At 47.6% G+C, this 15,401-nt stretch overlaps 1 protein-coding gene across 1 annotated transcript in view; it reads left to right on the forward strand.

Moving 5' to 3' along the window:
• Positions 1 to 15,401, forward strand: part of ATP1A3 (ATPase Na+/K+ transporting subunit alpha 3) — a 44,428-nt gene that overhangs the window by 26,477 nt on the left and 2,550 nt on the right. Inside the window, exons 13-22 of the mRNA XM_061597594.1 lie at positions 441 to 616; positions 1,454 to 1,590; positions 3,834 to 3,984; positions 5,443 to 5,611; positions 6,591 to 6,745; positions 8,853 to 8,976; positions 11,055 to 11,200; positions 12,968 to 13,098; positions 14,355 to 14,456; positions 14,898 to 14,989. Coding sequence (XP_061453578.1) covers positions 441 to 616; positions 1,454 to 1,590; positions 3,834 to 3,984; positions 5,443 to 5,611; positions 6,591 to 6,745; positions 8,853 to 8,976; positions 11,055 to 11,200; positions 12,968 to 13,098; positions 14,355 to 14,456; positions 14,898 to 14,989 — 1,383 coding nt within the window. The remainder of the gene's footprint in view (positions 1 to 440; positions 617 to 1,453; positions 1,591 to 3,833; positions 3,985 to 5,442; positions 5,612 to 6,590; positions 6,746 to 8,852; positions 8,977 to 11,054; positions 11,201 to 12,967; positions 13,099 to 14,354; positions 14,457 to 14,897; positions 14,990 to 15,401) is intronic.

Raw genomic sequence — 15,401 nt, forward strand, 5'->3', positions numbered from 1 at the left:
CAGGGTGTCAAATTTCTTGCACCACATAGGAGCCAGTAAGGTTTTCTGGAAGCCAGATAGGAGATGTCTGCTGAGCTGTACAGCAATCGAGAGTTTCCAACCTCAGATGTTTAGGGGTCGGTAGCAATTGGGTGCATGGAGAATTGAGCTCTTGGATGTGGGGGTTCTAAGCTCTTAAAAAGAAAAGTCACAGAACAGAGAAAGCTGCCTTATACCGACTCAGACCATTGGTCTATCTAGATCAGTACTGTCTACTGTGACTGACAGTGGCTCTCCAGGATTTCTGACTGGGAACATTCCCAAATCTATCTGGAAATGTCACAGATTGAACCTGGGACCTTCTACATGCAAAGCAGATATTCTTCCCCCAAGTTAGCATCCAGCAACAGGGGACCTACAGGGCAAGTTCTAAAGATTTTTGCCTCCTCCTTGTCCTCCAGGCTTCTGCTACTACTACCTGCCTGAGGAACAGTACCCCAAAGGTTTTGCCTTTGACTGTGATGATGTCAACTTTTGCACTGACAATCTCTGTTTTGTCGGGCTCATGTCCATGATTGATCCACCCCGTGCTGCTGTGCCCGATGCTGTGGGCAAATGCCGAAGCGCTGGCATCAAGGTAAAGCAGTGTCATTTGTTTCAAAGCGGAGTTGTAAGGCAGTGGAGGCTAGTGGCTCCATAGTGGAGGAGTGGGATCCACTCCGAGTTTTAGCCCAAACTTTCAAGGAGATGTCCAAGGTGCTTCAGCCTTGAAAGTCTGGACTAAAACCTGAAGGGGATTCCACTGCCTCACTGACATGGAGATACCAACCGCCACTGGCTATAAGTGCTGGGTGCTAAAATCCAGTCATTCCTTGAGTACGTTGACTGGCTGCTTTATGAAGACGTGCTGTGCTCACTGCACCACAGCTATCTTGAAATCTCTTGCTCACTGGTTGGATGCGTTCATCTCTGTGGAGAGGTTATCATGTGTTATCAGCACATATCTTTTGTCTCTGGTGAAAGTCTCTGAACTGCTCAACCAATTTATAGCCATAATGCCATTCAGAAGCCCGTGAAATAAATACACTCCAGTGGGCTTTGATTAATCTCAAATTTTCCCAGAATCAAAGGACTTCCTCTGTCTCTGATCAGTCATCTGACTGGCCCAAGGCCTTGTGGGCCCAAGGCTTTCTGTGACATCAGAGTAGCTGAGCTAATGGCAACCAGAGAGGCTGTGATGCCTTGGGTTTGTATCAGGGTTGACATACACCAGGAAGGAGCATGTATCACTCTGACAACCATCTAGGGTTCCCTAGCAATTGTTATCCTAGCAGCTCCTTGTACCATCCTATCTAGCTCTTGAGATGTAAGGATGGACAAGATTGCACTAAGCAGGTCTTGCTGATTTGTTGACCATCTTTCTCAGTCTTCTTAGCCTACATTGGGACTCCTAATCACTGCTCTTCCCCACCAGGTAATCATGGTAACCGGTGACCACCCCATCACAGCCAAGGCCATTGCAAAAGGTGTGGGAATTATCTCTGAGGGCAACGAGACAGTGGAAGACATTGCCGCTCGACTGAACATCCCCGTGAGCCAGGTCAACCCCAGGTGAGGAGGGTCAAGGGGTACATGCTTGTGCGGAGAGGCTGGAGCCAAACATACAGGGCTGGGAAGACTGCACAAGAAGCAAATACGTTTTCAAAGGCAGAGAGGAGGGAGATTTGGAATGACAGGCTGGGGCAAGGAGGAAATGCACCCAAGGGGCTTCGCTTTGGCATATTTGCCACCTTATTGTGAGGTAGTTCTTGCCATGAAGTTAAGTCAGTCTGGGCTTGGCTAATATTAGAATGGGAAGCCACGTGGAAACCCACATCAAATCTGTCTAGCTAAGCTACAAGCTTATCTATTTAATTATTATCTCTTACCCTGCCCTCAGTTCCCTGCCTGTGCAAGGGTTCTGGGACTTGTAGTTTTGTGAGGGCCATCAGAGGACTATGGTTCCCAGGACAGAAGGAATGACTCCTCAGCCAGATTCAGCCTGTAGTGTAGATCTGTCCTTGGTGTTGCTTGGAGGAAGGGTGGCATACAAATATAGCAAAACAGTCCTAAAATGCTATCCCACAAGAGATCATCGATCAGCCATCCCCAATCTGGTGCCCTCCAGATATTTTGAGCAACACCTCCTGTTGGCCCCAGACAGCATGGCAAATAGTCAAGGATGACGGCAATTGTATCCCAGGAACATGTAGAGGGTCCCAGGTTGCGAAAGACTTCCCTTATCCCTCCTGGTTCATTGAGGTCCTCTAGAGTATTCACATTTCTGTAACAGATTTATGTAAGAACGACGAGCTCTGCTGGATAAGGCCAACGTCGAGGCCAGCAGTGGCCAGCCAGATGCCTAGGAGAAGCCTGCAAGCAGGACTTGAGCAAGGCAGCACTCTCTGCACGAGCAGTTCCCAGCAGCTGGTGTACAGCGGCATGCTGCCATTGGCGGTGGAGGGAGAACAGAGCCATCGTGGCTAGTAGCTGTGGCTAGCCTTATCCTCCATGAATGTGCCCAATCTGATTTTAAAGCCTGGTTGCTGGCCAATTCCATAGTTTAGCTATGCCTGGTGTGTAGAAGTCTTTTTTCTCTCCAGAATCTGACAGTGTTTAGCTTTGTTGGATAGCCCTGGGTTCTAGTATTATGAAAGGAGGTGGAAGGGTGGTGCCGCCCTGGGCTCCTGCTGGGAGGAAGGGAGGGATACAAACAAACATCTCCCTATCCACTTTCTCCACACCATGCATAATCTTGAGCTTCTCTATCTTGCCCCCGCCTTCCCTTTTCCCCCTAAACTAAAAAGGCCCTGTCCTCACATCCCCTTAATCACTTGGATTCCCTTTCTCTGAACCTTTTCAAGCTCTAACAGTTATCCCCACTTATCAATGCTGCTGAGTCCCAGTTCCCTTACACCTGCCTTCCCCAACCTGGTGCTGACTAGATATTTTGGACTACAAATCCCATCAGGCCCGGCCAGCCTGATGGAACATCTAGAGGGCATCAGGCTGAAGAAGGCTCCCATACCCCGTGTACTGCCCCAGAATCATTGAATGCCATTCTCCCTTTTCTTCCGCTGGCAGGATCTCTTGCCTGTGCTGCGTGACCCATCCTTGCCTTCCTTTGTCCCCTCACCCCCTGCAGTTCCTGAGAAGCGGGGGCACCAAGGTGGTAGGCGTTCGCAGAGTCACTTGAACGATGCAGACGGAGTCCAGAGAGAAAGGAAATCCTGATAATACTTTGCTGACAGGAGTGGAAAAACTACAACAGGGTATAACTTGAAGAGAAATAAGGGTTTTTTTAATCTAATTAACAGGGCTTGTTCATAGCAGGGAGATATTCAACAGCTAAATATACAAGGAAAAACTCCCTCAGAACTGTCAGCCAATCAGAGCACAAGTTACCTCAGCAAGGTTCATGCCATTCTGGATGGTTTCTAGGTGACACCTCCACACCTCCGCTCTTGGTTAACTGATTAATTCAACAGAATTAACATTTAGGTTACTAAGGCTGCAATCCAATACACTCTTACCTGGGAATAAGTCCCATTGAATCCAATGAAGCTTACTTCTAAGTAGACATGTAATGGATTGCACTGTAAGTGAATGATCTCTGCTGTTGTGCTTCCAACATTAGGTGATGCTGAGAAGGAATAACGGCTCCATCTAATGCCAAACTACCACTCCTCCCAAAGAGCCATCCTAGGCAGTCACCTTGGCTTTTCTGGTGGTATGGCCAGCTTGTATCTGTATATGGGCAGTGACATCTGCCTTCTCCCACCTTCCCATCACAAGTCCATCTTTTCCCCACCCAGGGATGCCAAGGCCTGTGTGATCCATGGCACGGATTTGAAAGACATGAGCACAGACCAAATTGATGAGATTCTGCAGAACCACACGGAGATTGTCTTTGCCCGTACCTCCCCACAACAGAAGCTCATCATTGTGGAAGGTTGCCAGAGACAGGTAGGACTTCAGGAGGAATCCCAAACCGGCCCTATAGAGCACATCCAACTCATCGAGTCTGCACTTCCCTCTAGAGGCAAACCTTGTTAAGCACTTGTCTCCAAGCCATGAGAGGTTCAGGGCAGCCTATGCCTATGATTACCAGTGGTGACTGGTTCCTGCTAGAACTGGAAGTGTGGAAGGCAGGGAGGCCAACAGTAGGGGGAGCCAGAGCCTATGACAGGTACAGCCAGGTAATTGTGGTCTGGTCCCCATCCTCCTGTTGAATTCTACAAGGGCAAAACTGAGACTACGGAGGAGGAAATTGACATCTAAAGTGACACCTCCCTGGACTGGCTGTTCAGTAAGAAGGCAGGCAAGTGGGGGCTGGCTGAGAGCAGAATGAGGGTGATGGGGCAGTAGAGTCTGGCAAGGGGTTCAGGTGCAAGAGCACAGGCAGTGCTTGTCCCACAGCAAGATCTGTACCAGCCTGATCTCAGAGCACACCAGGCTACTTCTCCTGACCCTTGGCTTCCTACAACTGGGAGCTAAGCTACCCATTCAGCAAACTCATGTTTAACCTTTGAAGGGCATAGCTCACACATTTGGAGATGAAGTGGACTGTTCTTTAGACAGCACATGGGGGACTGCATGACTGAATGCTGCTCCCTAAAAACCAGCAACTTCCCTGTACATAGAAAGCTAGATATCAGGGAGGACAGTTCTAGCCTAGCGTCCTCCTGTTAGGCTGTTTGTTTCTGTGCAGGGAGTTCCCCCTATCCCATCGGAAAGCATTCAAGGATATAGGACTCCCGACATGCCTCCAAAATAGTACAGTCCAAGACGTTTTAGCAGAGGAGTTGCCAGCCTTTTCGAGCCAATGGGCACATTTGGATTTTGAGAAAGTACTGTGGGCACCAGTCAAAAAACAGCTGCCTTGGAGTGTGTGGCATAAGACAAAATGTGCCGTGGAGGTGTGGAGGAGATGCCAAGCCAGTGCAAGCAGGAACTGAGGAGGAAGCGCAAAGGGTCTCCCATGCACTGTGGATTTTTGAGGGGACAGTTACTTTCATGGAGTACCTTTCATGGGGGCCATTAAAAGAGACTAGTGGGCACGCTGGTTCCTGCCAGTGACACACTGGCAACCTCTGGTTTAACATCTTGTTGGCAGTTTATGCAAACTTAAGCAGAGTTTGGAAAAGTTACTTTTTTGGACTACAACTCCCATCAGCCCACTCCAGTGGCCATGCTGACTGATAAAAAGCTAGGAACCGGTGTGAGCTAAGCCCAGGATATACTCCATTGCAGGCCCCCAGCCAACACTTCCCTTTGCCATTACCTCCACCAAAATCTCCCCCAGAGGAACAGGCTGTTTGGCTGCCCATCTACTTGCCCCGTTGGTGTTGCTGTCTAGGGCAGCAGCATCCTTCCATCTCTGACTATGCATTTCTCTCTCTCTCTCTCTCTCTCTCTCCATAGGGTGCGATTGTGGCAGTAACAGGTGATGGCGTGAACGACTCTCCTGCCCTGAAAAAGGCAGACATTGGGGTGGCGATGGGCATTGCTGGCTCTGACGTCTCCAAACAGGCTGCTGACATGATTCTCTTGGATGACAACTTTGCCTCTATTGTCACTGGAGTTGAAGAGGGTAAGCAAGAGGGACTGCCTTGTGGGGGAGGTCCAGGCCAGTGACCGCCATCAGGGTGAGCGTGAGCAGACGTTGCTTCTAGGCACAGTTTCAACCTTGCTTCTGAGGGAAAGAGCATAAAATGATCACACTGAGGGATCCTATGGACAATCATTTCTTCCCATAAAACAAGACATTCATTACTTTGACCAGAGGTGGTGCCCCCCCCCAGTGTTGTTGGGCTGCATGGGAAGCTGCCTTCTACTGAGTCAGGCCATTGGTCTGTCTACTTTAGTATTGTCTACACTGACTGGCAGCCGCTGTCCACCATTTCAGACCGGATCTCTCCCAGCCCTGCCTGGAGATGCCAGGGATTGAACCTAGGGCCTTCTGCATGTAACAGATGCTCTGCCACTGAGCTAGGACCACTCCCATCAGCCCTGACCACCAGAGTATAATTCCCATCAGTCCTGAGACCATTGGCCATGCTGGCTGGGGCTGATGGGAGTTGTAGTCCCAACAATATCTGGAAGGCACCACATTGGCTAAGTGCCTGTACAATGTTTTTACTGAAAATCTCCAAGAGGAGGCTAGGGCATATTATTATTGTTGTTATTGTCATTGTTATTTAATACATTAATTCAGCAATGTTCATTGTACTTTATATACCTCTTGGTAGCTAAAGCCATTGCTTCTTAAGCAGTCCTTAGTGGATTGGCTGAGGAATTGTTCCCTGATCCACGTCTTAATTCCAAGAGTCCTCCAAAGATTGGAAAGGGAAGAGTGAAGCATTTATTTCCCGTATCATGACAAAGGAAGCTGTGAGCAGGGAGGAGAGAGGCAGAGGGGCACAGCATTGTGTTTAGGGAGGGGACTCCTTGGACCACTTCAGTGGGTGCAGAGATCTGCTGGCTCTGACTTTTGGGAATCCTGCTTTCCCTGCCCCCCAGCTGTGCCTCCCGTCTCCCCTCTTTATGCCCATGTCTCTCTCTCCCTCCAGGACGTCTGATCTTCGACAATCTGAAGAAATCCATCGCTTACACCTTGACCAGCAACATCCCCGAGATCACCCCCTTCTTGCTGTTCATCATGGCCAACATCCCTCTGCCCCTGGGGACCATCACCATCCTCTGCATTGACTTGGGCACTGACATGGTAAGTATCTCTCCCCACCCACCCCCACTTGTCTTCCAACCCCGGTGTCCAAATATTCCACTAACCTCCCTTGGTTGATTCTTCTTTGCAACCCATCTCTTGGCTGGAATCATGCCCTGCAGAGGCGTTGACTCACTTCTCTGTCAAAAGCCTGACTAAAGCCTGACTTGTGTCAACAGCAGATTACACGGTGAAACTGTTACTGGACTGTACCAGTTTAGACTGTATGTGGGGAACGTGGTTGAATGCTTTCTCCTGAAAGTAAGCAAACAAAAATATGTGTACATAAAAAGCCAGCTCATCAGGAAGAAGTCTAGATGCTAGTATAGAAACAGTCTTCTTCACCACTAGATTCTTACATGCAGAAAACAGCCTGCACATAGAAAACTAGCTCATCAGGGAGAAGTCTATTCATTAGTCTTGAAATGGTCTCCTTCACAACTGATTTCTACATGCAGAGATTCCCCCCTCCGCTACACACACATTGAAACTCGTTTTGAATATGACATGAGTTTTACCTCTCAAGGAATCCTGGGAGTGGTAGTTCTTACAAGAGTGCTGGGAATTCTCTTATTGTATTGCAGAAATACAGTTCCCAGTTTTCTTTGAGGGGAAGAAAGTAGGACACTCCAACTGGTTTAAGTATCTAGGGGAGGCATGTCCTTAATATGCATGTTAAGCACTAGGTTTGACTATTAGTTACAGCAGAGGGTCAGTGCTTCGTGTTGGCAGTCTGACAAAATGGCTGCCTCCAAACACCAAACTCATTTTAAACAAAGTATGGAGAAAAATAGCTCTGGACCTTTCCAGACGTTCTGTCACTGCATATCCCCATTTCTGTACATGCCTAAACATTCAAACTATCTCTCTCAAGTTCTGGAAGAGGCAATTTATTTATTTATTACATTTATATGCCACCCTTCAACAAGATCCTCTGAGCAGCTCATAAGAGTTTTTCTGGAATGTTCTGGAAAACGAACAGGATAGTCAGAAACTTTCTTCATTCTAACTTTTGGGGTTGTTGACCCTGAGACACAGGAGTTGGGGGGGGGCTTGAGAACCAAGGAGTGGTTTCTGGTGGGTCAGTAGGTAGTGCCTGATGAGACAAGGGCAGGACCTCATGATGCCTAGTGAGGACCCCCCTCCCCCCAAAAAAAACACCAGAGGATGACACCTGGTTGGTTGGAGGAAGAGAGCCTAGCTATTCCCAGAGCCTCACAGTGGAGTTTGGCGAACATGGAAAGAGCGCAGCAAATGGCAAAACTGCTCAAACCATGCAAAAAACAGCCTGCCCTCTTGATTCTCAGCTTTCACAATAAGATTATTGTACTTCTTCCCTTGAAGACCAGAGGAAAAGAGCCTGAGGATGCTTCCAGACTCTCAACATTTGGGAGTAATTCAAGGGCATACTGAAACTTTAGGTCTGCACGATTAAAGGGCTCTGTTGCCCTAGCACAGGACAGGGGAACCTGTGGCCCTTCAGATCCTGCTGGGTGACAACTCCCATCATCCCTGACTCGGACTTTTTGCAGTTTGGAAAGCCATGGAGAGATGCATTGAAAAGTGTGGGATGAATGCCCTGTAAACAAATCAGTATGCAGCATGAATGCTCATTGTCATATAACCACCCCGTAAACAGATCAGAATGAATGCTCATTCGTGGAAGGGCCTTAGCTCAGTGGTGGAGCATCTGCGTTGCATGCAGAAGATCCCACGTTCAATCCCTGGCATCTCCAGTTAGGACTGGGAGAAACTCCTGCCTGAAAACCTGAAGAGTCACTGCCAGTCGGTGTAGACAATACTGAGCTAGATGGATCAGACTCAGTATAAGTCAGCTTCTTGCATAGTCTAACCATTGTGTAAGCCTTGTGCAGACAAAGGTCCTCTAGAGGAGCTCTAAATCGGTGGGGGACTTGTGGCCCGTCAGATGTTGTTGGACTACAATTCCCATCATCCCTGACCATTAGCCATGTTGGGGAGGACTGATGGGAGGTGGTCCTATAGCATTTGGAAGGCCATAGGTTCCCCACCCTCGCCTAAATCCTAAAACTTCAGGTCCAACCCTGAGATCTGACAACCCTACTAATACCCTCAACTCTTCCTCCAGGTGCCAGCCATCTCCTTGGCTTACGAAATCGCTGAGAGTGACATCATGAAACGTCAGCCACGAAACCCCAGGACTGACAAGCTGGTGAACGAGCGGCTGATCAGCATGGCCTATGGGCAGATTGGTAAGTGGACAGTGCAGGGAGTGGGACAGCCGCAGAGCTGGACTGAGCATCATCTGGTGCGGATGGGAGTTGGGTGGTGGTGATGAATTGGACAGGTTTTGAAAATCAGGCCAATATGCAGGTATTTGGAATCTGGCTGCTGGTCCTAGTGGTAGCAGTGGGATTCAAGAATGGGATTCAAGAATGCACATAAGAGTGGGTGGCAAGGCTGGTCCTGTGGAGTAGAGAAAGCAATATTGCTGGGAGAAGTGAGGAACCAATCACAAGAGGGCAGCGACAACACTGTTCAATCACATACTGGCAAATTCAGGTTGTGCAATTAGAGTTGATTGGGAGGTCTTGCGCCACAAACTCGCTTTCCCAAAAGACTGGACTTTTTGCAATAAGGGAAGAGAGGGGGAAATGCCCTGGAAAGTGTGGGATAGGAATGTGCTAGAATTCCGCCCAATTCGGATTTGGTATCGAATTTTCCGCTGATTTGCTTATTTGCTATTGTTGTGGATCAGATTTTTATGTAGTGATATTATGCTGCTGTTTACGGAATGAGGTTTTTTTTTTAAAAAAAGGCAGTTTCCTATGTTCCCTCTCGCCCACCCCCTTTTCTTATTAGAGTTCTAGCAAAGAATATTATAACCCACATACGCCATAATCATGACTAGACAGCAAATCAATACAAGACGAAAGATTACCTGGCACAATAAAACAGTAATGACAATAATGAAAAAGGAAGAAAGAAATCAACAATGAAGTCCTGAGTTATTATTTGCTGAACAGATGAACCTATTAACAGCTGTAAAAGTTTTTATACAGAGGGAAATTGAAATCAATGTAAGCAGCCTCATAGCAACAGGACATTATACTGTGAGGCTGCAATTCTATACCCTGGGTGCAAGCCCCATTGAATGTAGCGGGACTTTCTTCTGAGTAGACATGTATAGGATTGTCTTATTGTCAGTGATCGATAAACACAAAACAAATGATAGCTCAGAAACAGAGCAAGAGCTTTGTATGCAGAAGGTCCTGGGTTCAAAGAGGATCGGAAAGACCCTTACCTGTCGGAGATTCTAGAGAGCTGCTGCCAGCCAGAGCAGGCAATACTGGGGTAAATGTACAAACAGGCTGACCTAGTAAAAGGTAGCTTGCTATGTTCCTATGATATTGGGACTACCATGCAACATGATTTATCTAGTTTTATTTTGTTATTACACCTTTCTTCCAAGGAGCTCAAGGTGGTGTACACGCTTCCCATTTTATCATCACAACAACCTTATAAGGCAGGTTAGACTAAGAATGAGTGAGCTAGTGGTCTAGCGAGCTTCATGGCTGAATCTGAACCCTAGTCTCCCAGGTCCTAGTCCAACACTCTTGCCATTACCAAATTTACATAAATGCCTCTGGCAGTCCCAGTCGCTGGCAATCCCAGTGGATATTTAATTCTGTGTCAGATCCAGATTACATGCTTATGTTGCCAAAATTTTCAGGTTTGCAAAGAGCTACTCAGCTGGTTGCCTGTGGTGAGTGAGAATCAACTCTGGCCAATCGGACAGGGAAGCTTTGCAACTGTTGTGGTCCTTTGTAGGAAGGCCCACAGATGACTAAGATTCATGTGAGCAGAAGAGCTCATAATTTTTGTGGCCTTATCTGCAAGGCAAACCAACAGGCTTAGCGATGGAACGGAGGGGGATTAGTGTTACAATGGTTGAAGTGAGAGCCATGCGACTGAAGGGCATGAGTCAGTGGAGGCTGGTGCAGTAGAGCAAGTGGGGCACTGCCCAGTCAAGCCCAGTCTGCCCTCAGCAAGTATCTACCAGCCTGCCTCCTTATAGCCAGTCTAGGAAATGGCACTGGCGGTCTGCTTCCTCCCCCTTAGTCTTCAGCGTTGCCCTTGTAGAACTCAGCAGGGAGAAGGATGGAGACAAACTCAGAATGAGTTGGCTCTGCCTTTCATTGGGTCTAGCTTTCCCAGCCATTCAGTGTGGCTCCACCCACTCAGGGATCCCCTGCCTTCCGTCCTACCACTCCTAAAGGCACCAGCTCCCACTGGCACGGACATCCCTAACTCGCAACTTCTTTTGCAGGTATGATTCAGGCCCTGGGTGGTTTCTTCTCCTACTTTGTGATCTTGGCTGAGAATGGGTTCCTTCCGTCTGGACTTGTTGGCATCCGCCTTAACTGGGACGACCGGACAGTCAATGATCTGGAGGATTCGTATGGGCAGCAGTGGGTAAGGGAAGAGAGGCCATTTAAAAAAAAAACTGGGCGTGTAGGGCAGGCCATTGTGAAATGACATTAAACGAATGTTTTTGTAGCTGTGGACACATCAGTGGCCAGATATCAGAAATGAAATTGAGTATCAATGTGGAAAGTGCAGTCAAACTGAGTCTAATACATAACAGGAAGAGGGGAAATTATCAGCTTTGTTCTGGGGCAGGAATAGGTAAATTGAGACTTAGATTATTATTATTATTATTTACTACTACTACTACTAATAATAATAACAATCTGCCCTCCTCCTCCTCCTCCTCCTCCTAATAATAATAATCTGCCCTACTACTACTACTACTACTACTACTACTAACTTGCCCTTCACCCAAAGGTCCCAGAGTGGGTTACAACAATTTAAAAACATGACATCAAAAACAATTTAAAATTTTTTTAGTCACAACTAGTCAGTGGTGGTGTTGAAGAGGAGTTGCCACTGCTTACTTGCTCATTGGCTTTGTCTGGCAAGCAAGCAGATGGCAGCAATGATGAGGCAGTGAGGGGATGGGAATCCTGAAGGAGCCCCCCCCCTTGAGGATGTCTTGCTCCAAGGGTGCTCCAACAGCCACTGGGATGCCTTGGGCAGTTTCCTCTTTGCCAGCTTTCCTTGTTGGGTGACCACATAACCATTGCCAAAAAACAGGAGGAAAGAGGATGCAGATTTGCACAAAAATTGCATATGCTAATTTATGTGTGTCAATGCAAATTTAGAAATAAGGAATCTAATTTGAAAAGAAGTATAATACATGCCTTATTGGGGAAGATTGCCACCAGCTGACCAGTTTGCCTGCTCAGTCTGCTGTCCAGGAGCTAAGTGTTGATGGACAGCTTCAGGGCCCGTTCTCTCTTATTGTTCTTTATCTTTAAATCAAATTTGGACAGGACAGCCCTTCAATCAGAGAATGCCTTCAAATATCGTGCTCTGATAGGACACATGGCAACCTAATTCCCAGTCCTCTAGAACAGCCTTGCCCAACCATTGGGTCCCCAGATGTTTCTGGGCTACAATTCCTATAATTTCTATAATTTCTATTGCCATGCTGCTGGGGCTGCTGGGAGTTGCAATCCAGAAGCGTCTGAGGATCCAAAGGCTGGGAAAGGCTGCTCTAGACTATGGCCGTCCAGATGTCGCTGGACTCCAACTCCCATCAGCTCCAGCCAGCATACTCAATGGTCAGGGATGATGGGAGCTGGAATCTGACAACATCTGCATAACCATAGGTCCCTTGCCTGCCTGCCAATCACCAGATGATACACTAATGCCAGATGACTGTTTCCCTTTGCCTGTGCAGTTTGAAAACAAACCACACAGGCAAAGGAACACTACTTTGCAATTGCTAATGATCAGTGACGGTTGCAAAGTCCTCTGACTTTGCAAGCACAGGGGTTTGCAAGCGCTGCCAATCAGCAGATGGGTGATGGCTCAAAACAGTGTTTTCAGCCAATCCGCATCTTTACCTGCCCCATACCTAAGTCATATATGATTTAATCTTAGACTTCAACAAGATTGAGCAGGTACCCGTTGAGAGAGACAGAGGGCAGTAGTGGCTGGTGGCTTTCAGCACTTTGGACAGTTCTTTGAAAGTTCAGGCTAAAACCTACAGTGAATTCCACTGCCCCGCTGATGTGGAGTCACCAGTCACCACTGACAGAGGGGGAGGAGGGCAGGGTTCTGCACTTCTAGTTTCACTTGGCTCGCTGTTGATTCCACCCTCCTCTGCCCTCCTAGACCTATGAGCAGCGCAAAGTGGTGGAATTCACCTGCCACACGGCCTTCTTTGTCAGCATCGTGGTGGTGCAGTGGGCTGACTTGATCATCTGCAAAACCAGAAGGAATTCAGTTTTCCAGCAGGGCATGAGGTAAGACTGCTTGGTTTTCTGTTTGCTCAAGAAAACAGTCACTCTGTTCTGGAACCAGAAAAATGGGATTATGGAAGAGAGACCAACATGTTTCCATTTAGTGGGCAACAGAAGGAAAAGTTGAGTCCGGAGCTGAATAAGGATTTGGCTCAGGTTTTGCTTACATGTTCAGGATTCAAAAGTTGTGGCCACCAGTCTGGAAAGGATCAAGAAATCTCTAGAGATCCCACACCCTTTTGGTGGCGATAGGCACACCTTACATGGCAACCAAGTGGAATATGCCACCACGTGTGACGTTGCCAGGGAGGGTACAGTCTTGGCTATGTGATGAGTGTAATTATGTGACAGATGTATTTCCAAACACCTGTTCATCTCATGCATACATTACATTTTTAGGTGTCCACTTTAAATATGTCATGTGTGAAGGCCCTCTTGGTTGGTCATTCACAAGCTACTATTTATGTCCCAGGGCACCGTGAACACCACCTACTAGCAGGCTAACCCGGAGAGGCACGCTTTGTGCCATGGTTATCCATTTTTAGGCACCAGGCAAAAACCTTCCTTTTTACTTGGGGTTTATGGCCCTTAATTTGAAGGGCCTCAGGTCTTTGTGGCCTCTTTTAGCATGGCAGGTTTTATAAGTCTTGACTTTTATATCTGTATTGAAGCGGGTTTTTTAAAATTGGTTTGTTACGATTGGTTTTAGTGTTTTACTATTGTTGTAAGTCACTTTGGGTCACATTTGTGAGGAAAGCGACTAATAAATATTAACAACCACAACCATGCTCTTAGAGCCATCATTTATAAAGCAGACGGGTTACCTTGGCGTTTTCCCAAAAACGAACATGTAGAGTATGAGGGAGGAAGCTCTGTCACCCTAGATGCTGCTGGATTACAACTCCCATAATCCCTGGGCTGGCTGGGGCTGATGAAAACGGAAGCCCAACAACGCTGGGGGGGGGCACAGGTTTCCCACCCCTGATGTAGCATTTGAAGAGATCCCTCAAGAACATGCAGTTGATTCCGTGTGCAGGCAGCTGTGAGTGGTTATGGTCTGTTAGTGCTTGCCTACCACATCTTTCTCACCTGATATGTTTGCCATGTCCAGGTGTTGAAACAGCAGAGAAATGGGATAGTTTCCAAAAATGGAGGTGTCTGTGGAATCTAAGGGAGCTAGTCTTTGAGTTAGTGGGGCAACAGGGAGACTTATAATGGGAGGATTCACCTCCTTCACTTTCTCTCTCCTTTCCTCTCAGAAACAAGATCCTTATTTTTGGTCTCTTTGAGGAGACTGCCTTGGCTGCCTTCCTGTCCTATTGTCCCGGCATGGATGTGGCCCTGAGAATGTACCCCCTGAAGTGAGTACACATCCGTTTCTCAGTGGTGGAGCATCTCCTTTGCATGCAGAAGGTCCCAGGTTCAGCCCCTGGGGTCTCCAGGTGGGGCTGGGAATGCCCTCGGTGTGAAATCCTGGAGAACTGCTGCCAATCACTCTAGAGGAGACGGAGCCAGATGGACCAACGGTCTCACTTAGCATAAAGCAACTTCTGTTGGCCCTAGGAAGAGCTTACCTTTCCAGACAAGATGGAGAATTCTTTCCATCTCTCGCACAAGGCCTTTTAATTTGGAGAAGACTGGGCTCGACTGGGCTTCAGTCTTGGGAAGCCTTATTGCTCGCTTATCCCAGCCTGTCATGCTTCCCTCACCTCTTGAGCTGATCTCCCACTGGGAGGAAGGGCAGGATATAAATCTAATAAATCAATATAGTAATAAATAATCTTCTTTCCTTCTCTCCGTAGGCCCAGCTGGTGGTTCTGCGCCTTCCCCTACAGTTTCCTCATTTTTGTGTATGACGAAATCCGTAAGCTCATACTGCGCCGTAACCCAGGAGGTGAGTGGGGCAAGGGGAATTGGGAGGGGGTTGCAAGGTGTAAAGAATATAAAATCCCTCCATCCTTGGGATTGTATCCATTGGTAGCCATAACGAACTTAAGTCCCTTCATTTCAATGGGTCTGAGTCAATCTAAGCCCACATCTGCACCATACGTTTAAAGCACTGTGATACCACTTTAACCGTCATGGCTTTCCCAAAAGAATCCTGGGAAACTGTAATTTGCAAAGGGTGCTGAGTGTTGCTAGGAGACCCCTATTCCCCTCAGAGACAGCTACAGCTCCCAGAGTATCCCTCTTCCCAGGGAACTCTGAGAGTTGTAGCTCTGTGAAGGGAATAGGGGGTCTCCTAAAAACTCTCAGCACCCTTTGCAAATGAGAGTTCCCAGAATTCTTGTGGAAAAACCACGACT

This window comes from Rhineura floridana, chromosome 15 (genome assembly GCF_030035675.1).
Source record: "Rhineura floridana isolate rRhiFlo1 chromosome 15, rRhiFlo1.hap2, whole genome shotgun sequence".
In the NCBI taxonomy this organism is placed as follows: Eukaryota; Metazoa; Chordata; class Lepidosauria; order Squamata; family Rhineuridae; genus Rhineura; species Rhineura floridana.